The sequence below is a fragment of the Saccoglossus kowalevskii genome, chromosome 21 (genome assembly GCF_978046115.1).
Source record: "Saccoglossus kowalevskii chromosome 21, keSacKowa6.1, whole genome shotgun sequence".
Lineage (NCBI taxonomy): Eukaryota > Metazoa > Hemichordata > Enteropneusta > Harrimaniidae > Saccoglossus > Saccoglossus kowalevskii.
This window is the reverse complement of record NC_140661.1, coordinates 3269789-3294979: the sequence shown is the minus strand read 5'-3', so window position 1 is coordinate 3294979 and position 25191 is coordinate 3269789. Positions and strand designations below refer to the sequence as shown.

The window sequence follows — 25191 nt, the reverse complement described above, 5'->3', positions numbered from 1 at the left end:
ATAGACCATTACATCAGCATACATAATGAGTCTGGAACTTACTACAAATTTCTAGAATGTTCCATTACCTTCTATTGCCTTCTACAGTGTCCTATTACCTATTCAACCAACTTCTAAAAATTCCACCCAGACACAGTACGGCTCTAGAACATTCCCAGTCACACGGAAGTGGTGAACAAGTCGTATGCGACAGGGCATTTCCCATTCCTTAAATACATACAAGCCACAAATTAGCCTGTATGGTAGCATTTTTAATACTCTGTCATATGGAATGAGAAAGTTGTATATATTTGATCACGTGCATAATATTCACACCAAAACTTCGACATGGAGGGCCTTAGCCCTGGGTAAAGAGTTCGCACACACTCGTTAGCCCGTGCTAATGGTCTGGACCGCGTCTTAAATCGGATCAGATTTTACTCGTTACTTAGCATTCCCTAGCCCGTGCTAATGGTCTGGACCGCGTCTTAAATCGGATCAGATTTTACCCGTTACTTAGCATTCCCTAGCCCGTGCTTAGCGTTTACGCATGTTTTCTTAGCACGGTCGTGAGAGCAACTAATGGTAGAAACATAACAAAACTATGATAGTAAAGTAAAGGAAGTACTGTACTTTGTACATATTCATTTTGTTGCGTAATTTGTGTATAGCAAAAATTATGTTTGTTTTGTATTGAGAGACTATATATTTTGTGGTGAATCAATCATTTCCACGTTTTACATTAATTTTATTATTTTTTTCGACTTAACAACTGACGGGTTTGGTATGCCAAGAACATAGTTCAAATATACAAATGCATCTACTAACTTTGCAATCTCTTTGATCAACGTTAACTTTGCACAACTTTGCGCGGTGCATTAACTGCTTAAAGCAGACCACATCAACCACTTGTTATTTGAGCGTTAGAGGGAATTTGAAAACTTTTCTTTAAGTTAAACAAAATACAAACTTTTCCACGACTTTCTACTATAAATGATTGACAGTGTGAAAGAATGTTTCTTATATATTACATGTCTGTGATGAAACAAAAAAAAACCCACTACCTGGTTTTATCAAGTGGTCTCCCATGGAAGTACTAGGCACGCCCAATGTATCTTAACTGTGGGCCCAACAAATCAAATATTCACTATGTGAATAGCCCTAGATGTTTCAGAACGTTACATTCAAGGCAATCCACTATTCTCGTAGCAGTTACAACTGTAGCCTGAAATGTCAAGCTATTACAACTGTTACAATACTTGGCTGCCTTCAATCGTTATAAAATGTTAGAATTTAAACAAATACTGAATGGCTGTAAGAATACTAAAACATATGTGTTTTTTTTATTTGGATATTATATGATGATAGTTTACTTCGAAATAAAAACAAATGATAGAGGAATCGAATTAATACTATTCCTTATGCAATCAAAAAAACTGTGTTGACAGCTTGAACGTCGACTTCACCACCGTAAAGTTACACTCACAAGACCAATCATAATTACGGGGCAAATGTCATGATGTGGAGTTCGTTCTGAGAGTATGCCGGAATGAACAATTCCTCATAGTTATCACCGTCCACATCCTTTACACTGACAGAGCCAACAATTCCTTCCGCCGCGAAAATACTAGCATAGGCGTAGTTCCAATTACTGGGATCTTTGTCGTCCTCGGCGGTGAACAGATAGACATTGCCGTCGTCGTCTCCTGATAGAATGATCTCCGGTTTAACGTATGAAGGTTTGCTGTTGAGTAAATAAACATCAATATTAAACGTTATTGAGTTGAGATAATTTGTATCTCCTAACGGTTCATCATTTAACCCCAAACCACTACCGGGACCGTAACCCCCGGCCGGGACCCACTGTCACAAGTTGTCGACCATTGACCGAACGATGGCGTAATTTTGCTATACTTGTAATGCTCTATTTAATCATCTTGTGTCGAAAATCTAGCAATTTGGTCTCGCCTTACCTGCATTTATTGCAATTCCCATTTTAAAGTGCATTGTTATTTACGCAATTACAATCCGATATAGGTATAATCCTCGGGCGGAGCTACGTCACAAGACGTTCCACGTTGCTAAGACGCGCACCACTGTACCACGTATTTCCACAGGGAGTTGGACAAACTTGTGTGTTTTAATAAATTATTAAATAATAAAATGCTATATAACTTTTCTTTTAACCCACCTTCCCGGTATCGATTTCAAGTAATCACTGCTGGGGAACGCGGAACGCCGATCGAATTGTCGGTGAAAATTCGATAAAACAACAGGAACTCAACTTTGAAGTAATCCTGAACAATCAAATTTATATGCGTTACACACACAGGGTAATTTTGTTACACTGTTCAGAATGGTCTCAACAACCTTCCCAAAGTACCGTTTTCTGAGATTTTTCGGCTTTTGTTTTCACCGTGATGGTTGAGTGGCATACCGTGAAAATGACCGGATGTCCGCCCCGAGAATACGAGGATTTGTTTGTTTTAAATGTGACCACAGGTGTACATCACCGCATGGAAAAGAAGAGAGAACGCATATATTTTTGTCCTGTTCCATGATCGCTTCGATTTAGTTACTTTTTAAAAAATCTCGTATTGCGATTATGTTAATAATTATCATTCGGATCAGCTCAAGACCATCATAGTTCTACAGAGATAATATCAATTGCACATGCACAGTTCACAATATGGCGTGTAGCGATACGGAGGACAACATATTGTACATCAGATTATACCTTCCGATTAATCTGATTAGAATAATCGCACGCCAGAGTTCAAGTGCGCCCGTTTTTTAACATCACATTTTGCGGCTCACATGGATGCGATTTATCTAAACAGATTAATATGATCAGATAAATGTGATTTTGTGAACCGGCCTTGAATTTTAACCGTGGATTAGTAGATGCAAGCGATTTCACGCGAGAAAACGTTCTATCGCACATGTTTATATCTTTATAAATAGGTCCGTGTTCTATTCTTATCATTATGTATTTAGTTTCATTATCTCGAGTTTGAAAAAAAATCGCATAGATTATTTTTTTAATTGAACTGGTTACCTTTTCCCTCAACAGAGTCCCATGTATTAAACTCACTATTTCAAATACAATAATATCACCTTTATCTAAAAAAAAATAGGCCCATGCCCCAATTTATATTTTCGTATAGCATTAAACAATGTATTCGCAAAATATGAAAAGATTCCAAATAATGAAACTTTTTTGAGCAATCGTTGTGATCGATGTCCCATTGATGGCGAAATTACCACAAGACCTGTCTTCCTTAAAACAGTATCCCATTCTCGAGAGACAATGAAACAAAACTATAAATAATAATAAAGATAATTTATTGCATCCTTAGAAATACAGTGTTTCCATCAGTTTATAGCAACAAAAGTAAGATATTAAAAAACAAAATAACAAAATAACTATAGCAAATAATAAATGATAGATTTTAGTGTTTTTGTTAAGTATCTTTCTCGTTTCTCATTAAGAACGAGCTGTGTATAAATTCTCCAACAAGTTTGATTACATTTGTGTTAGAATTTTTCATTAAGTATGTAAATTTCTGTTGGTCAGTTTTTGTTTCATCAGGAAACTGTATATTTGAGAATATATCCATTCGCAGTGTGTGATATTTTGGGCATTTGATGAGGAGATGCATTTCATCTTCTATGTCTGCTAAAGTACATTGTTTACAAATCCTGTTTTCCAAAGAAATTTTAGGTTGGGTATGTCTACCCTTTTCTATTGCTAGGCTGTGATTACTTGTTCGGAATCTAGAGACAGAAATTCTATGTTTTAGATTCAGTATAATTAAGTAACTTTCAAAGTTGTAGTTTGTTTTGAATTGAGTATATGTTCTCAACTTAGGTTTATCCATAATTGTCTCCTTCCAGAATTCAATATATTTTTGTTTAATATTGTTTCCTATTCTCTTTATATTTTGTTTTGTTGCATTCAATTTGTCATTGATATTCTTTATATCTAATGTGTTATCTTCCTTATTTAACTCTTTGTAAATTGACATAATCCATGGGAGTTTGCAGTTTATCTGTTCATGGTATGCCTGTTTTGTTAAATTACATTCTGGAAGTTCTTTGATCCGTGCCAAATACTTTATAAGATTTATTTTGATGTCTACTAGTAATGGTAGTTCACCTATTTCTGCTCTACAAGCTAGATTTGATGAAAATTTATTCAATCCAAGCATTCTTTTACTAAATTTCAGATGGGTTTTCTCGATTGGTGTAATGTCCCATTTATTATTTTCTTGAATTTCGAAGCCCCATACATCTGATCCATATAATAGTATTGGTCTTATACATGTTTTGAATAGGTGTAACATTGTTTTGCAGTCAGTTTCTTTTGGCACAGAAGTCATCATTGCATATAAAGCTCTTGTGGCTTTGTCTGCCAAATTATTTCTTGTGTCGCTGAATTTACCATTCGACTGTAATGATACCCCAAGGTAGTTGTATGAAAATACACAACTAATATTTTGACCTTGATATGTAAATTTTTCAGTATTTCTCAAGTATCCTCTTTTAAATATTACAATTTTACTTTTTGACATATTCACTTGGAGTTTCCAATTTTGGCAATATTTCTCCAAATTATTGATTGATCTCTGTAGACCTTTATTTGTTTCTGATATTAAAACTAGATCATCTGCATAAAACAGTGAGCTAATTTTGATGTTATTAAGTTGAACTTGATCTTTGTCATTGTTTTGTATTGGACTATTTAAGTCATTGACGTATAGATTGAAAAGCATTGGACTCATAACACATCCCTGTCTTACACCTGTGATAGTTTCAAATATCGGAGATATCTTATCACCGAAACGAATGCATGCCTTTGTATTCTGGTACATATTTTGAATTAATTTGTAGATATTTCCAGTAATACCATTATTTAGCAGTTTATAGAATAATCCTTCTCTCCACACTTTGTCAAACGCTTTTTTAAAATCGATGAAGCAAGTATAAATTTTTTTGTTTTGTTTCAGATATTTATGAACTATTGTTTTTAAGACAAAAATGTGATCAGTTGTCCGGTACCCTTTTCTGAATCCTGCCTGATTGTTGTTTATGATATTCTTGCTTTCTATGAATTGGCATAGCCTAATATTTATTATTGTGCAAAATGTTTTGCCTATACAACTTGAAACTGCGACTCCCCTGTAATTATCTGGTTCAGATCTGTCTCCTTTTTTATAAATATGAGAAATTATACTGATATTCCATATATCTGGGTAAATAGCAGAATGTAATATATTATTAAATAATTTTTTCAGAGGTTTAATTAAATAATCTGAGCTGTCTTTCAATAATTCAGGGCAATACCCATCATATCCTGCTGCCTTTCTGGGTTTAAGTTTACTAATTGCTATTTTTATTTCCTTATCTGTTATTTCTTTGTTTAGTATGCATGAATTATTTATGTGTTCTATATTTTCTGTTGATTTAATTGTAGATGTCAAGTCATTTGGTAAATTTGTGTTTAAATTGTCGTTATTTAATTGTTTATAATATTTGATCCATTCTTCTGGTGAAATTGGGTTTGACCTATTTTTGTTTGAATCCCTAAGTTGGTTGATCAATTTCCAAAACTGTTGAGAATTTGCATTTTTTAAGTTTGCCAATTTTGTAACTAATGAATTTTGTTCTTGTAATCTCTTTTTCCTAACTAATTTCTTATATTTTTTTTTCTTGGCATAAAATATTTCTCTAACTTTAGCATCAAATGGGTACTTACTGAGTAAGCGTGCTGTGTTGGAGAGGTCCTTTTTAAGAATTACACATTCTCTATCATACCATTTCCTCCTATATTTTAGTTCAGTTTTCCTTTTATTAATGTTTCTTTTTCTTTTGAAAACCTGACTAGCGGAATTGTCAATTAATTTGTTAAAATCATTCACTGCCTCATTTATTCCATTTTTATCCATAGCATAACTATTATTTAAGAAGCATTTGATCTGTTCCTGACTTGTTTTAGATGCTAATCTATCTTGATATTCAAATACTGATAGTTTGTCCCATATCCAGCTTCTGGGTTCATTGTTTAAATAATTATTGTCACTTGTCTCTGTTCGAATAATATCATTCACTGTAATTAGACAAGATATTTGGCAGTGATCAGATGTACATGTAAAGTCATGTACCTTGAAATATTTAATATTTTGAATTAGATCAGGGGATGCTATTGCATAATCTACAGTGCTCGTATGGGGGGCAAAAACAAGTCTCCCGGCTCTCTCGTTCACTACGAGATCTCGTGAGCAATATGATTCTCATCAACAAATCGAAACTGTGTTACAGGCCTTGATGTGATTTTGATCAGATGAGATATACCCCGGTAACAGTAGATTTATAAAAAAAAAGCCGACAACCCCTTCCTACGTCAGATCGTAAAACAGACTGCACGCACACTAGTTCATTACATTTGCCGATAATGGTTAGGGATGAACCATGAGAAAGTGTTCCATGATATTTTTTCTATACAATTATTTTCCCCAGCTCTGCCACCACCCGATAGTTTCTAATCGTCCTCTTGCTAAATTACCTTTTCGGATAAAATGACACTGGTGATCCCGGAGAACCGGAACCTTGAAGCGGAACACCGTCAAATCCATCCCCAAGCATATGCGGCTTATACTCATCAACCCGGAAGTCAGCAGGAATCTCGAACGCCAATAACGAACCATTTGATTGCCTATTCAAAAAACCAGATTATGATGCCAAATGAGCAAAATAATAACGCAAACATGTAACCTATAAAAATATATGAAATATTAATATGAACTACCGGAACATATAATACACATATGACTTGATTTCGCAGTTTTTTGTTTCTCCTGTTGATGTACATGGTGTCATTGTATCACTGTAATCCTTGTGAATGAGTAACGACGGTTTCATGGTTGGCACAACTTATGTCCCTCTAAACCCGCCATTTATGGTTTCTATTGATCATATTTAGATTTTTACCTGTTGACACTCACTAACAAATCTAAGTTTCCATCAGCATTTAAATCTACAACCTAAAAGATAAAGTTCTAGTTATTAAATGTTAACACCAAACAGCGTCACAAATACAATAGTGATGTATGTGACTCAAAGTTTTTTTAAAGTTAGAGTTAGTAACATCTCGTTATAATTTTGGTGTAGTGTTGCAAAAGTGAACGTGGCCTCTAAAATATCAGCGGGTTCGTAGCTCGAACAATGCAGCATCTCTACGAACAAATAACTTCATAAGAAAAGTTTTCACAAATAAAGCGCAAATGTCACAGAACAGCGCACGCTTCAATTTCGTCTAAGCATTTGTATGCGTCACAGTGGGGTTCCATATTGCATGATACAATGAGACGCCCGAGTGGCACTATTTGATATTTATCAAGACTAACCTCAAGGTCAAAATAATGACCGCGGTCTTTATCGATAACCCGTTGATAAATCTTAGATGGGTCGTTCCATAATCCGTTTTCATCTACAAGAAATACAATTTATAATTATTTAGTTTACGAAGCGTAACAAATTGTTCAATCTATTTATTTTAATTTGCACATTGATTGCGATCAGATTATATAGGTTTACTATCAAAAGCAGGAAATGTGGAACCATTACAGCTGTTGAGAATATCTTATAAATATATAGATGCCATGAAGCTTATGTTAATTACATTTAAAGGCACAACATCGATCAGCGCCACTATTTTCTAACGTTGTTGTTATAGGAGGGGTTTCTGTAAGTGTAACATCGACAAAGATTCTACCATTGTTTATTTCTAGGAATTATGAACGATGATAATTCTGTAAGGAAAACATCACAGGTATTTGAACTGGAGGTGGTCACTTAGTTTGGCCGCCATATTGGAACTCTTCTAAACAGGAAGTATTTTCTACTAATGCCTCAGTTATCATGTTTGCCCTGTTCATGTATGCAGTTGTTACAACTGCTGTATGAAATTATCCTCTCAGATGCGTGTAGATTAGTGAGGATCATTGGTTTTATTGAATCCAGGCATGTTTTAATCTACATCAATCCAATGCATATTTGCAATTTCAATGTCAATTTGTACAATAGCGTTTGGTTTAAAACTTGGATGGAACATGGAAGTTACCTTGTCACACGCAACGTAATATTACCGTAATTGGTATAGTACAGGTGTGATGGTTTAAATACCAAAATGGCAACAGTAACATAAAGACTTCCCTGGCGGCGATGATAACATACGAACACGGAGCCAACAGATGAGGTTTCAACTGGTACTGGTATTATTATACTCTGCAAACATCAAGTACAATACCGCGGTAAAACTCCAAACCTCCAATAACTAGAGAGGGGGGGGGGCAAGGGTTATTTTAGTTCAACGTAATTGCAATATTTTTTTGTTCGTACAACGTAAATAGAAAAAATAAATTCCGTAATTCTGTAATCACAGGCTAGACGTACAACGTAATCAATCAAATATTTTTTTCGTACACTGTAAAAATGTGTCATTTTTCTCGTACGTACAAAAATTCACATCCAAATAAAAAAATCGTAAAGAATAATCCAGGGAAATTACATTTTAGAAACTGTAAAATGACTAGATGACACAATTCACTACAAAATTGAATGTCAAGACGTAAAAGGCCCTCTAGCCGAATGAAGAGCATTACGAGGGTAATATGCGCATGCGTCTCTTCACACGGCGCAGCAATGGCGGAGAATTTGAGTCGGAGAGTTCTTCGGACCATTCAATGTTCCATTTGTTAACACTGCAGTGTAAACTGTAAAAACGTCTTTTTTTTATTCGTAAATTGTGAAAAGCCCTTTTTATTTCCCGTAAAACCGTACCAGCTACCCCCCTTGCCTCCCCTCACTAGATACTTAAACTCCAACACAATTCAACGAGATCTCCGATCTGAACTCAGTGCTGAACAACTCCCCTATATATACCCCCACTGTCTATAAATAGACCATTACATCAGCATACATAATGAGTCTGGAACTTACTACAAATTCCTAGAATGTTCCATTACCTTCTATTGCCTCCTACAGTGTTCTATTACCTATTCAACCATTTCTAAAAAATATAGAATATTCCACCCAGACACAGTACGGTTCTAGAACATTCTCAGTGACACGGAAGTGGTAAATAAGTCGTATGCGACATACCTCCATGGTTTGGATGTCCATAACGTGCATATCAACATGAAGGGGAAAAAATCATCTATCTTTTACCTCCATGATATCAATATATGAGTCATTCTAGATAATTACATTACCTTCCGTCCACGTGACTGTTAGGAGCTGCGTAAAGTATTGTGTGGAGATGATGGCAGTTCTCGTAGACCCGTCGGGTACCGGAAGTTCATGGATTCTGAAGGCGATATCGGGACCATCGACAATATGATGTGACTTCCATATCTGCTTATGAGGGTCCCCCTCAGATGGATGTTCGTACCACATCAGAGCATCTACCGGTGACACATGCAAGTCTAGTTATTAGACGAACGACAAAAAAGCTGGTCTAGATCTGTTCCGAAACTATTTGTCGGAATTGACCTTTAAAGCAGGGGAGTCGTTACCTGCGCATGCGCGGGAATTGAGTCCCATGCGACGTTAACAATACACGCTAAAACGCAAAGGATCATTGGTAGACGCTTGTTTGTAAACAATGACACGCTATAGACATCTGACGCATGCGTAGGTGACAACTCCCTCGCTTTAACGTAAATGACAACCGAAATCTCGCGAGAAGGTCACTAAACTTCATTTTGCCCTCAAAATATGTTAAAATCTCTTTTTTGTACAGGCAACGTGATTATGGTTTCTTTATTCATACGTCACATGATGTAAAAACGAAAACAAAGTACACTGACCAACCTGCAACTCGGAAAACATGGATCAGTTGTCATGTAGTACTTACGGTTAGTTACATTGCATCGGGCCCAAACTATATCAATCAATCCATCGCCGTTCATATCGAGAAAATCCGCTCTATGAAAGAACCAGGGCACCGGGTCGTCTGTCACAAATACCGTTGTGGCTAGCGTTAGAAGCAATGATATTTTGGTGAGAGAATAAAAGAATACGATCTTGTCATTTTAGCTGGAATCAACGTAAAACTAAAGCAAGGTGACTACATGTATTAACCTCGCATATGGTATTCAAAACGCAAAAACCATTCGAGGGAATTTCGTTTCAAACAACCCTTAAGCTCAGAAAACTAATTGTAGCTCTAAGGTATAAGTAGATCAATATTTAACAATAATACAATGTTTATCTAAAGAAAACAAAATGATCTAAAAAAAATACTTTTGTTTTGTGTGTGACTTTTGTTCAGCTCTGTTCGCCTACATATACGCCTTCACGTTTCCGGGTATTCCCAATAGGTTGCATAAGAAACCGATTATATTCCATATTGAGATCGTGCAACCCTACATGTCTAATTTTAATAAAAAACAGTTGAATTTCCCTTCACTCATCTATTCATATATATAGTAATTTGTCGATTGCTTAGTCCTCGCTATTTCACACTCTTTTATTGTATAAACGTACTGCTACTGTATGAGGGTTCTGATCACAATCCGGGACCCTGTGTGCAGCGTGTATCTTTTGGGTAATGCCGGGTGACCGAATTGACGGCACGCTTGGCGATTTGTTGCATGCTTTTCTAAATAATGGAGGAAATGCCAGCAAAAGAAGGTACTGTTTTATGTCCATACATTTCAGAGAATGCCTAGCAAGTTTAAGGACACAAGATATAAGCTAGTATTGCAGCCCCCCCTACATTAGAGGAAATGTCCGCAAGTATAAAAATCATGCAATACTTGTGGCAGAGACAAGGGGCGCAGTTGTATCCACAAATATCAGCAACAACCTTAGAAAGTATTTTGGGCTTGTTATTGTTTTATCTCTGTACAGTGAGAAAAAAGTATGCATTCGTTAATGTTGGCAAAGACAACATGGGCTATTGCTGTGTCTCTGTACAGTGGATGCAATGCCTGCAGGCTTTGGCACTCGATGCAGAACATGAACTAAAGTTACATATTTGTACATTGGTGAAAATGTCCGCAAGAACAGGAGGTACTGTCGCACGATTTGTGATTGTATATCCATACATTGGAGGACATAGTTGTACAGTTGAGCAAATGGTACATAAGCTAGCTAAATACTTTTCGAAATGTTTGCGGACTTGAGGCAGAGACATGTGGAAAATAGCGGAAAGTTTTAGAGTTTGGGGAATAGAATTGACATACTGTTGTACCCCCGTAATATGTGCATGTGAAAACAAGTTTGCGGGTTTAATGTGTGTTTTTTTAACCGTGTCACTTGAATTGTCCTTTTTTGGCGAGTCATTTTGTATGCAGCTTTTGTCTAAGTGTCAATACGGTTCTGATATATGTTTTTTTTCACACTTTAGGTCATTTAAGTTATATAAATTTTGATTTCTCCTTTAATCACTCATAAGTCGTTTTCCTACGTTGGGTGAGTGTGAATACTTACCTGAGTGTGAAAACAGGGTTTATGTGTTTAGTGATGTATGGTAAATGACTTGGTTGTGCATACTAATTTGAAGTCAGCCATGTTTTCTTGTCCTTAAAAAGGCTCAACTTATCTAATTGTACTTACCTGGTACGCCATATTGAAGACTTAGTAGATGTACTGCGCCATCGTTTTTCGTCGGCACCAAAAACCCGGATGCTAACCACAGTACATCTGGCGTTCCAAACACTTCCACTAAAAAAGGACTCAATTATTAAATGTTGTTTGTCAATGTTAGAAATTTGCTAATAGAATTGCATTTTATCTTTCAACCCGACTGTTGTTTTGAGGACTGAAGGAATTATGTTGTACTGGGTGTTATTCTGTAGTTAATTTGAATTTATTTACCACTATGGATACCATCGTCTTTTTGGAGAAAAAAAAAACTGTGTAATGTTTATTTTCCCCTAATTTTAAATTAAAATAAACTAATTTGGGCGGGATGGGGGCATTCACAAGCAAGAACGCACAGTAATAATAACCCAATATTAAAGTTGCAAGCAGCATCATGGGGGTCCAAGTCTCACATTCTGAAAATCGTTAAATGTGTATCTATAAAGTAGATCTCTGACAGTTAGATTTAATAATACATGTACTTAATGTATAATTAATGAGGTCAAATGACGAGGCTAGTGCACATTTCTATAATGCTACACACGTCTAGTACCACACACAATATGAATATCATTATAATGCACAATAACAATGTCAAGAATAATTTAAATTAAGTTTACACTAAACGTTCATAGAATTAGACATGTAAATATGAACATAAACATATGAAACCCAGACTTTCATGAAGAATCCTATCATGACCACCGACATCAGTTTTTGTTTTGCTTTAAAGCCAGTGGTGTATGCTCTAGAAGGTAGCGTGTTCATCCCACATACCGGAGGTTATGTGTTCGAATCCCCTCATCTGTTTCAAAGACCAATGTAATCAAATATCAGTGTCATTGACTTACATGTCATAATCCAACCATTCATATGCAAATACATCAATAGTCATTAGTTCAACGCATTTGCAGTGCATTCTAATGCACTAAACACATATCTCAAACACTCCCTGGGCTGTTATGAATATTTATTGTAATTAATTAGAGCAAGAACAATGCATTACACAAGTTTCCACCGTATATATAGTAAATTACTGCAAGACCACCATCCTTGGTAGAGTGGGGGAAATGACGTCATGCAATATCCTGGTGATGGCAAATCATGACCATGTTATTTAAGCCAGGTTTCAGTGAGAAACACGAGTTGATTATTGTTATTTGTAGATAGATATCTCCGTTCTTCGCTCCGGGTTATTAAAGCGAAGGCGTCGTCACCTGTGCACGCGCGGGAGTCGCAAGCTACGATAACAACCCATGCTAAAAACGTAAAGGCTCGTGGGTAGATGCTTGTTTGTAAACAGTGATACGATATGGCCATCTGGCGCACGTGACGACTCCCCTGCTTTAACTGAATGCGGATTAAATATCGATATTGGCATACTAGTATTACTATTGTGAAGAGAATTATTCTGTATTGATTCATTATTTGGATAAGTAATGTAGGTCACTGTTAATAAAGTTGGGATAGATGCAAGACGATGTGGTGTACTAGTAATAGCAACAGTAACCAGTTATCAAATGGACTGCAAGCTACATCATATTGATGATCTGTCAAGTTTGGTGTACAGTATGCTGTATTGTTTTCTGGTTTGATATATTCAGGACAAGATGTGATGTAAACCCGAATAGGACGAACAACATACAATTCTTCACGTCGACTACGTAATTTACAGATAACACAGCCTTTCTCTGCGCCTATGACATCATCGGTTAGAATTGAAAAACGTTGATTACGTAACTGGAAAAATCGAGTGGAGTTTAAAATAGACGTGAAGACTGCCACCCTGATACCATTCATCCATAGTACTCACACAATGTAAGTCACCAACATCAACAATTCAATTCTAGGCATATTTTGATAATTGACCCCCGGACTAGAACGTCCCTATACTAATATATTCATTGCGTATCATTCCAGTGTTTTGAAGGAAGGCGGAACCTGGTATCACTGTTTTTGAAATAAGAAACGGAACTATAATCTAGAAATTTGTATACTGATATTTTCTTCGAAAAAAAACAGATTATGGGTTCAAATTATGTGTAGTATCATGTCCTCCTTTATTTTTAAACATCTTATCTTTGAAAGCACTGAAACAATTATGAAAGTCGGCCATTCCAACAGAGTAATTAGTTATTATATGCTTTTCATCAGAATTTTCTCTCAAATTTAGTTATATAAGTAACGTTTTATTAGAATTCTCGTGAATCGTGAGGGTGCATACTAGCCCAATAATTTCAGCGAATTCTTTACAGAACGAAATATAGAAACATCACGTAGAAATATACAGACCCTAAAATTATGTCTTTTGCTAAACAATTCAACTGACAACACTAGTTTCTTGCTGGTATGAGTTCTACGCTTTATTTTATTGCGTTCAAAATTGTTCCATTTCAAACTGCGCATGCGTACATACAGTTATTTTCCTAATTATGGAACACTGGTAAAGGTTTTTTTAAATATTTTGCGCAATTTTGAGCAATAGTACTAGAGTGAAATATTAAGACGCCTTTGCAATCTCAATGAATTGCCGTAACATGCTGTGGATAATGTTAAACACCATTTGCAAGTCGCAAGTATCTAAGGGTCCCAGTATTTCTTTCAAAGTCGCAAGTATTCTAGAAATATATATCTTGCAATGACCAATCATGTGACCTTCGTGTCATGCAATGACATGCCACTTGCGTATCATTATCTTTTTTTATCAAGCTTTGGACTTGTCTAATGTGTTTCTGACAATACAATTATTTGTCTCCCTTCTTGTGGACGTGGCAACGACCCTAACATGTGGTGTTTTCAGTATAATATTCGATGTTTAATTTTAGTAACGCGAGATGTTATTGATATTTTTTATATGTAAATTTACATATATTTAGAATGGAAAATAAAAGGAGCAACACTATTCACTAGTTATCTCTGTCAGAGTCTGTTGGTTTGCTACTCACCCGGTAACCAAACTTCTATGTAACATAAGTCTGAAGAATATATCTACCTGGAACGAGGTTAATCTCGTTTGGATAGAGAATCTCGTCACTGACCAACTCTGTGGTTATGGCCGACACATTGTCTAGTCTCGCTGCCAAGTCGCGTACAGCATACACCTCATCGGTGGTATTTGGTTGTGTTTCGAAGGTTGTCACAAATAGGTCATACAAGCCAGGGGTGTCGGCCAGGTCAATGACGCTGGTATAAGCTGGGTACTCTACTGTGAAGAATCCCAAGGACCTCGCCTCTAAGTCCTGACATAGAACAGCGGATGGAACCAACGCGACGAGCAGTAAGAGGTTCATCATCATATCTACTTTATAATGGAAATGAACATCCAACACTGTCATTGAGATTTATATATGCTAATTTTATTTATCTAATACACACCATATGATATTCTAGTTATAATTCACATGAGAATTAATGTTCTGGGTTGATAAGTTATTGTTTACTGATATTGTATTATCATTAATAAAACTTAAATTTAATTTTATCTTAAGATAGAAAATAAAAATAGGAGAAAAATACTCCTTATTTTGTATTGCGAACAAATTTGTTCTTCTACTGATAACAGACAACAAATCGTTGCAATTGTATATATATATATACAATTATTTGTACTGTATACAGAATTATATATTAATATTTTTCTATTATAATGTACGCACTGTTATTTCGACGTTCTAAAACTGTCGAAAGAGAACTTCCTATAAACCTTTTTAATGAGTATGTTTAATTATTTTCTATACTTTTACTAAAAGTGTAAGCAAAAGATGCACATACAGGTACAGTGATACTTTCCCAGCACATGTTTCGATTTTGTTTATCTCATCTTTTATCTCAACATGCACGTCATAATCGTCGTGCATACTTTCGTAATATTCTAGTATACATCTATCTGCCCCACAACTGAGCGATATGGTTTTCGAGCCTTCGTCAGTATAAAACACCACGTTATCTTTCCAGAATTCGTATATGAGATGAACATACTCACACAAATATGAATTAATATATAATATAATCCAAACACTGAAAAGAATTGTAGTAATTTAACTATAATACTATTTTTATATTTCTATGCATTTGAAATTATTAAAATGTACAACATGAATATCTTACAACCCCGATGAATATGATATGAACTATTAGTATAAAAGGCCATTCAAAATAACAACATATTAACTACATTACTGTAAAATTATTCAATACAATATATGAATAATAAATTATTAAATATGATAAAATATTCTTATAGCTGTTTTTTTTTAGATATAACGCATTATTATTTTTATAGATTCCAGTTATTGGAATAAAACATGGATGTCATTTAAATCATATCATACGTGATATGTGTATGACCTTGTCAGCATACGTTACTATCACATATCACTGGTGTTAGACATGTTGTGACTGTTTGACATTGTCAGTATCTTTTACTTTATGTTTTCACTTTATGTTAATTTTTCATTACCTTAAACCCTGCAAATAGAAGTGTGCATGGAATCATGGTTCGCCATTTCAACTGAGTATCATGTGTGTTGGTGCTGTGATATTGTGAGACAAGTGATAAAGGCTTCAGTAATCATTCTGCGAGACTTGTATGAACTGCTCTGCAATATCCTGCTATCAGCGGTGCCCTCCAGAATACCAGTGTTCCTCTGCAAGCAAGACTCCTGTATCTCTTCGTTGTTGTGTTGCAGGAGCCATTTACTGTTATCAATTTCCACATCCTGGAACTGCGAGTTATCACCAATGCACACTTATTAAAGCCAGGAGCTTTAACTCGATATTTTGGTGAATGTGTGTAATTCATTTCCAGTACCATTGCCTTGTCTACCCTATTCTAGCAGTGAAAGAACCTCCTGCCCAGTGCGAGTTCTGTGGTTGGCCCTCTCAATATCAATAAGGAGGCCTTACACTCAAATCAACATTTACGAAACGAATGTATTAGGGGTAAAAAATGTTTACACACAAATCGAATATTGGTTAGGATGTTGGTGCGTAAGAATTCGACCGTTCCCGCATCTGAAACAGGAAAAAAACAATATCGCACATGCGAAATTAGATAGTAACAATTAAAGGCTTCGTTTCACACGTCTAATATGGATGAGGTTTTTCCTTCCCTTTGATATAATATCGTGTCATACTACAGTAATAATTAACTACTCATGACAGATTATATCTTTATGTCGTGGTCTTTAACCGTCTGCCACAATGTCATTCGTTCGACAGTGTGTTGTCGGTTCGTTTTTTCGTTCCTTTGTTAGTTCGATTATTAATTCATTCATTAAAACAGAAGAAATGTCATTCGAGGGCCACCAAAACCAACAAAGCAAAAAAAAAAAAAAAATCTGAACCATTCAAGAAAAAGTTGAAAAAAATGTATAATAGATATTTTCTTGTATTCATAGGCAAGGAAGAATCACAAGACTAGACATAACTATGATTGTGTTTAATATCTCGCAATGGCATGCCAAACAACTTAGTTCTAATTAGCTCGAATTGTTGCTGGTCAATGAATTGTGATGTACTATTATGTTACGATGTGTGTGATCATTGCCGCTATCTATGGCGAGACTGAAAAAAATATTAACATTATATCAGTGAATTACAACATGAATTACATCTATGTTGTCGACAACTTTTGAACCAAACAGTAAGTGTTTATATTGATTAATCTTCAATGGAATCAAACACTCAAGTCTTTCATATTTTAACTGGTTTACTAAAAACTTAAATTAATTGAATTGATACAGAGAGTAGTACAAAAGCAAATGTCTACGTACTAGTACTTTACATAAATACTTACATTGTCTGCTTTCTTAAAGTAAATGAAATATTCCTATAGTTTTTCTGGCAATGTTATTGTTATATGATCGTATCGTTTCAATGTCAAATGGCAGATGATTGATAAGTTATTATGTTTTATTTTATCGTCATTATTCAAATTCACAAATAATAAGACTTGAAGATTCCCGTGCAATGCAAATATTTTCCATCAATGTAACAGCCTTCACTTTCAGAGAAAGGCAGTTATAGTAATATGATTACGTGGATATGGTAGAATAAAATAACAACATATATAACAATATTCATAAAGTGATATTACAACACATGGTACAATAAATAAAAGAATACAACCAAGACGTATTCCACAAATGTGAGCACACCATGCTGCACATGAGGAACAACCACCAGGCAATACAATATAAGATCCCATTTATTACGTTTGACATTAATACGATCTGATTAAACCACTTGCAAGACTGTCGTCTAACGATGTTTGTTTACCAGTTAATAATAGTCTGGGGATAGTTTGGAATAAATTAAGTTGTGACACGATAACTTCAAATGAAAATAACTGAAACATCTTAAAAAGAATTATACACAACAAAACAAATATTCGATACTCGATAAATGATACAGCTATGTAGTTTCAATTATATACATTGACACTAGAACAAATGATTTATCAACTTTGAATTGTGCTCGATTGGTTTGGTGGTAATTTGTCGACTATCATACGATTGTACTTTTCCCTGAAGAGAATTAATAATGGTATTGCAAGTACAACGGAAGATAACAACATCCAATTCATCCATGCAGTCCCTGGAAGTAAAAATGATATTTTTTTAGTGGGCTATGTAAGTATCACACAGGGGGCATGCTAGAGGAGCACTTGTAACTACGATGTTCACATACCAGGACACACTGTGCCGCATCAGTCATTTGTCAATTAATTTTAACAGAATACTCACCTACTGACGGTATCATCAAGATTACCAGAAATAGTAAACAGAAGAAATTATTCAACCATGTAAGTACTATTGTGGTGATTCCCTCTGCTATTGGATACGAGTTTTCCACTGTTAATTCGTAAATCAATGGTACCGAGGCAGTCAGTAAAAATCCCAATGAGATTAAAGAGACATAGAGGCTAACTGTGAACAAAAAGTTGGTATACTATGTAATGCACTGGTCATATGTGCAGGGTAATCAACCCTAATACATTATTGTTGATGTAAAGCTATCCCTATCCCTAAACCATTGAAGCGCGTTTGAAGAAGGTTAATAAACGTATCCATATTGTAGGACTAGGTGTATCTTACTTACGCATGTAAGACATAATAATATTTACGTAAGCAGGTGTCTGAACAATGCAGTACACATGTTGTACTTACCAGTGTGAAAAGCTATTATATCATAACGTAGAAACAAAAACCATCCAATTGTTATCCCTGATAAACCATATGATATCAATAATATAATTTTTATATGACCACCTATACAATCAACAACCCTACAAACAAAGAATTGACGCATCATTATCAAAAATCATAAAAGTGTATTTGTTGTCATAACAGATGTCATTCCAAGTTTAAATCATTTTGTGTATTTTTTGGCGAGAACTATATTGATATAATTTGTCAAACGAATCTTGGTCTAACATATATGTTTCTCCAAATAACGAATTACATAAAGTTGAAACACTTAGTACTTTAGACAATAGACAGATAATAGACTTGTACAATACAGTGGTAATAATATATTGTTAATTGGATTCGAAAAAAAATGTTTGTTACTTTATATAATAAATAGTTAAGCACCTTGCTATAAATAAACCTCCAATTGAACCAGCAATATTTCCCCAAAACCCAATCCAGGCGGCTTCAGACTGTAGCGAAAAACGCAATACATGTATAAGCAAATATATTGTATTATATTGTGACAATAAATCCAATAGAATTATTTAATTTGCGGTCATTGCAATTGTTATCAACGGGCAAGCAGCAATAATTATAATAGTTTGAACTGCAACAGAGCATTGTCATTGATCAACCAGTACCAAGTACAACCTGAGTTATCAAACAATAACTGGACAGTGATTGACGTTGGTGCATGGACAAATTTGATATAAAACTCATTATGATTTGTACATGTTAAAGAATCCTAGTCAAATGTATGCGCAAAATTACCGAAGTCTGCAAGACAAAAACTTCATACATCATATGTAACTGTTGCATGTGTTCATATGGAATATGTTTGTTAACATACATGCGAGTGCCTATTGAGACTGTAAAATATGACATGTTGTGGTTCGTAATCACATCAGGAATTGCTCGTTGATAATACTTGAATATGCTAGGTGAGTTGTGGATCTTTGGGTAAGGGGTGACTCAAGTACATTTGCTTTGTATTGTATTGTATTGTATTGTATAATGTGATCCCTGGGACTTTGAAATATATTGATTATTTTAGATGTTATCTCTTGTTTATTGCAGTGGTGTTGACAAAAGGGAGTGAATTATTGGATCTTTATTATTTGTCTCCAACAGCAATTGTAGAAACTGTTCAATTTAATGTATATAACTATCTTTCTAGCCCACAAGAAAATATCAGAAATCACAGAAAATAAAATGTACCGAAAATGTTTTATGACTGTGCTTGTTGTAATCAATATCTCAAGGATATGAATTGTTTAAAACATTCATAAAATTCTAAACTATTTAGAAAGAACTAGTAATATGGAAAGTTTAAACCGAATATGTATTCAGTACTACAATCGTTTCAGCTCACCTGGGAAACACCCGAAGTCCCAACATTTCTCAGAATGATATCCACTACTGTACCCCAGCCAGCATATACACCTGTTGTAAGTCCATATGCTAAACCTAAATACCAAAACTGAATTGATCTGCAATAAAACAAGTATTACATCAATTGGATTTGTAAGTATATTGTAATGTCTGAAATGCATCATTCAATTAGAAAAGACTTACTTGACCAACTTTAAAATTCCAGGTTTGTATTCAACTCTTTGTATAGAAGCTGACCTGCTTGGAGGCAGTGGTGGTTTGGCAGGGAAATATACAACTGCTATTAAAAATAACAATGCTGCCCAACCTCCTTCTGTAAAAATAAGAGTAAGGTATGATGATAATACTATCGATTGTATATCACTCAATAAGCCCCTAAAAATGCCAACAATCGAATTGGAATCCGAAACACTAGACCTTCTAGATTATTTGACCTGCTAGTGAAGACGTTGGCATTGCAATGATGAAATCAATAATTCAACTTACCTATGTACATTAAATGCCAAATTTCATTCAATTCTGTATGGTCAATTTCTGAATTATGTAATGTATAAAAAGATGACTATGATGTTAGTTCGATCATATGCACAGTATCAATGCATCTTAACAATTTCATCTAAAATAAACCTAGGGCAACACTATTAAAGTCTTGTAAATATCAACAAATATTCTGAGTTTCTTTCAATAAATCAAAACAAACAATCTTACTTTCTAATTCTGTAGTATTTATTGGTGACATAGTAGTATTCGTCCTAAAATATGATAAAAGAGATTGATAAAGTCAACTTTAAATACAACAGACACACCAATCGAATTATCTAACAATAATTAAAATAGATAGATTCACTGAACTGAAAGTATATTATTTTCTCCAAAAACCCATTCCACTGAGAAAATAAATAAATTAGTTTGTAAAGAAGTGTTATGCAAACATATCAATTTCTTTTCTGTATTTTCATGTTGTATTACACTAATACACTAAATTTTAATTGTAACGGAAATTAACTAGTTCATACTCATCAAGCAAAATTGAATATTTTCATCAATTTTTGCTGAATTAGAGGTAATTATTATTCATAAGCGGAATCATAGGCGATACATTACATACAGTTGATGAACTAAATGGTGTAAGGTGATCGCAAAAGATATAAATTAGTTTAAAGAGAAATGAATTCTCATTGGGGATGATCTCACACAGACTACAAGTAAATTATTTTGACTTACCCTGTAGTTCTATCTTTAACAATCATTGGTCCGATTAAAAATGATGCTGCAACACCAAAATATGCAAATATGGATGCAATGGCGGTAGCAGTGGTTCTTTCATTGGGTGGAAACCATGTCACCGATATACTTGTTGGACCAGCCATTAGTACTGGACCAGCAATGCCACACAAACATTGACCGACGTTCATAGTCCTACCAGGAAGACGAATAGACATGTATAAGCACAAGTACATGTATATAGATTGAGAATTCGTGTTAGTTCTACAAAGGGTTTTTGACGTATATACTACATGTAGTAGAATGTATGGAAACGGGTCAAATGAGTTTGTACAAAGTACATAATTTAAGTAAAAAGCATGTTATGACGTATTTTTCGACAGAAAGTCTGAATATAGAAAAACATATTCGAAAACACGTTAACTGTACGTGTCACGTGGCAGAAACATTGCCGAACCTAGTCTAAAAAAAGAGGACGCTCACATTCATTATCCAGATGACGTAACAAACTGTATTGACTTGTAATGTAATGTTGCAACATTTCTTCACATAATGTTTTTTTTCTGTTTCCGTGATGAATTTCCCGTATTTTTAGTGTTGTCACTGGGACTGATTTTTCACAGATTTTTTTCATGTGCGAATTATTCTTTATGGAATTAGATTTGTGAGGACGGCACTGAGTTGAGAATGAAATTGACTAATTTATTACAGTAAAACGGAAGTTTAAATAGATCAACAGTACCAAAAAGTAAATACGACTAACTTGACAAATACTACAAACAGAAATTAACATAGTCGACTTGAAATGTAAAATGGACATCGAACTTTAACGATGTTCGTTTTGAATTTGAGCAAATATTACGAACATTCGAGTGCTTCAGGAAGTGAAGTGTCTAATTTAAATAAAAGGTTTGCTAAAATGTGTACTGTCTAGTGTCATGTTTGTTTCTAACCAAGTGAACACGTGTTCATGTATATAATATAAATAAAGCTATATTAAACGTCTATGAATTTTATTCTATAGATCTTACTGAACTGTGGTACAAGACGGGAACCCATCGTCCGCTCGTACGGTTTCGTATCCGTTCATCCCTCTTTCATATGTGCACGGTTCTAGTAACCGCGATATGTGGAGGTAGTTACCAGGAACATTATAGCTTCAAAATTCAAGTTGCGGAAATTGGTTTTATTTCGAGATTAGTGAAGACACTGAGTCATAGAACAATATTGTTCGCTAGACTTTCCACTAGTAGCATTGTTTTGTACATTTTTTTATCAGTCAACAAGTTTTGTTCTTTTGTTTGTTCAGTTTACGTATTCTGTAGAACACGTATTTTTAGCTAGCATGTTATTTAGCTATTTTAGTAGACTTGAATACAGTCCCTTATTTTTTGTTGTTTTTTTCAATAAAATAAAAATTTATGGGAGTGTTACTGTATAAATGGCGAAAATCGAGGTTACCGCCATTTATACACTCCCATAACATTTTATTTCATTGAAAAATACAACAAAAAAATGAACAAGGGACTGTATGCAAGTCTACTATTTTAGCTAATCCATAATTTTGCTATTTCAAGATGTCGCTAATTTAAAAGAACGTAGATTTTCACACTGAGATAACTGGCACTAAATTAAAGTTTTGTTAATGGATGCATTGAGTCAAATATGCAAAAATGTAGCAATTTCAACGTGTTTTACAGTAAATCATCAGTCTTAAATAAACAACAGAATGTATACTGATTTGCCACATCGTCTGTGCCGTGGAAATGCTATTATAATTCCATAAGGTGGTGACCCACAGTAATTTTGGTTTTAATACAAACTTTAATTCGTGGGACATTGTTGAGTATTTAAAATAGCTTACAGTTTCATGAGATGCATTGGGACTGGTATGCATCGTATTGCTAAACCAGCTGCAACTAACGCCGATGCCATCAGTGAGGACACCCTCATGCCTACAAATAAAAACGAAAATGGTTCTCTGATGTATGAGCTGAAATTTAATTAACTTCATTGACTTTAAATGATACTTTGGCCACCCGCCTTATGTACAAATGTGAAAATATAAAGTAATTCTATTGAACACTAGAAAGTATATTTAACAAATGAAAATAAAAAATTTATCATCAATATAGATAATAATTAAAATAATTATTTCTCAACTCCCCGTACTTAAACATGCGTGTTGTAAAAAGCGTGCAAGGTTCCTTTGTTTTTGTTTGTTGTTGGTTTTCAATTACTGTATAAACTTTGTACAGTCTGGGTGATTAAAATAGTATGGTGGAATATATTTCTCTCTTAAATTCTAATACCGTAGATAATAAAGTAGGAAATGAAACTCGTCTTCAACAAGATTCTTACAGAATTTACATAATCCATCTATTCTTGGTACATTTTCTCTTCTTCCTGTCTAAATATACAAATTGTGGGCTGAAATTCGAAAGCTACATACAAGTAAACAGCTTTTGTCTATATTGGATAAATATTCTTCAAAACCAAATATTGCTTTAAAAGATCTGTATGTTTCAAGTTTCGGACTTTCATTTAGCTCTGTGAACCAATTCTGGATATCAATATCCACACAATATACACATTATAGGTGTATTGGGTATGACGTCACAGAGTAAACACCCAAAATGATTATCTGACCTCATTTCCGTGTAACTAATGTAATGCTGAACAGCACGTTTTTTATAAAAACATATTAATAATAGATTATATTGAAATGTGTCTTGTAGTGAACTTTGATACGATGAGTATACGCACGAGTTACTTGATTTGTCAGTGACGTCACGGATGGAAATCTTAGGGCATTGCTGGTTTAGGTAGAACATACGAGTGTTCTGCTAAATCAAATACTGATTTTAAAAACAAGTTTAAACCTCTTTTCTTGGTGAAACGCACAAGAATTAATTCCAAACCCGTCTTTGTAAAATCAAAATACCTGTCTGCTTTATTCTAGAATGTCAAATAATCAGAACCACTGTACTTCCTTATTTTAATGGAAAAAATGTTAGAATTGTTAGAATATTTCAAACGAATCACTGTTTTCTTACGACGTGGAATCAGAAAAAAATACTAAATTAGCTGGTAAACTTGAACTCAAACAAACAAACAAATAAATAAACAATTAAGTAATTCATTTACCTTTGACATCCATAAGCCATGCCCAAAATAACGCAGTTGGAATGTATCCAATAGGACCCCAGTTTGTTAACAATGCAATGTCAGCCGCTGACCATCCTAAGACGGACTTGGCAGTATCCGCTATTGGTCCCCACGTATTCCAAGCAGCCGACTGTGTGAAGGCCGTTAACGAAAACGTGATCAGAATATACCAACGCCGTTTATATACCGCCGTGTCTTGGTCATCAAAAGAATTTGGAACAATATCGGTCAGCAGTGGGTTGTTATCTTCGTGGTTTACGCCCCTTCCGTCTGCGCTAGTAGCGTAACCGAGCTCAGAAGCAGTCTTTACATCATACCCGGCGTCTTCATTATATTCCATGCCTTCTGCTTATGTTTCATAAGACCTGGTTAACTGTCATTTGAAGGATGTCTTGAGATGTTCGATTATATCATGTTCGGTAATTCCTAAATAAGCACAGTGACGTTTGTACAAGATACTCCAGTGACAATATACTCCACAATATACATGTACATGTCTTACATACGATTTATACAGCACAACTAACGTCATGTGATTGTAATCATGTGATCGGTAGGTCAAAGTGCAGAGTTGAATTATGAGGTC

The 25191-nt window shown here is 34.7% G+C and overlaps 2 protein-coding genes across 2 annotated transcripts; both read right to left on the bottom strand.

Annotated features, from left to right (window-relative positions):
• Positions 1 to 1303: 1303 nt before the first annotated feature.
• LOC144349987 (uncharacterized) lies at positions 1304 to 14963 on the bottom strand. Its single transcript, XM_085495392.1, has 8 exons — positions 14621 to 14963; positions 11602 to 11709; positions 9896 to 10015; positions 9252 to 9443; positions 7386 to 7468; positions 6970 to 7022; positions 6545 to 6694; positions 1304 to 1723 (listed from the first exon to the last, which is right to left on the bottom strand). Exons 1-8 carry the CDS (start codon positions 14961 to 14963, stop codon positions 1480 to 1482), a joined length of 1293 nt encoding a protein of 430 aa, XP_085351518.1. The 3' UTR covers positions 1304 to 1479.
• Positions 14964 to 17320: 2357 nt separating this feature from the next.
• LOC100375023 (solute carrier family 49 member 4 homolog) lies at positions 17321 to 25120 on the bottom strand. Its single transcript, XM_085494812.1, has 11 exons — positions 24585 to 25120; positions 23302 to 23392; positions 21438 to 21632; positions 20922 to 20965; positions 20700 to 20747; positions 20397 to 20526; positions 20194 to 20311; positions 19224 to 19291; positions 18798 to 18916; positions 18375 to 18557; positions 17321 to 18225 (listed from the first exon to the last, which is right to left on the bottom strand). The coding sequence occupies exons 1-11, from the start codon at positions 24943 to 24945 to the stop codon at positions 18089 to 18091; spliced, it is 1494 nt and encodes a 497-aa protein (XP_085350938.1). The 5' UTR covers positions 24946 to 25120; the 3' UTR covers positions 17321 to 18088.
• Between the last annotated feature and the right edge of the window lie 71 nt (positions 25121 to 25191).

Excerpts from the sequence above, each read along its gene's own strand:
- LOC144349987 (XM_085495392.1), bottom strand. The coding sequence starts at position 14,963 with ATGACAGTGTTGGATGTTCATTTCCATTATAAAGTAGATATGATGATG. Across the intron at positions 10,016-11,601 it reads TCTTCAATATGGCGTACCAG|CCACAACGGTATTTGTGACA; the intron begins GTAAGTACAATT and ends TTCTAACGCTAG. Across the intron at positions 7,469-9,251 it reads AACAGTCACGTGGACGGAAG|ATGAAAACGGATTATGGAAC; the intron begins GTAATGTAATTA and ends TATTTCTTGTAG.
- LOC100375023 (XM_085494812.1), bottom strand. The coding sequence starts at position 24,945 with ATGGAATATAATGAAGACGCCGGGTATGATGTAAAGACTGCTTCTGAG. Across the intron at positions 20,312-20,396 it reads GGAATTTTAAAGTTGGTCAA|ATCAATTCAGTTTTGGTATT; the intron begins GTAAGTCTTTTC and ends GTTTTATTGCAG. Across the intron at positions 18,226-18,374 it reads CTTGATGATACCGTCAGTAG|GGACTGCATGGATGAATTGG; the intron begins GTGAGTATTCTG and ends TTTTACTTCCAG.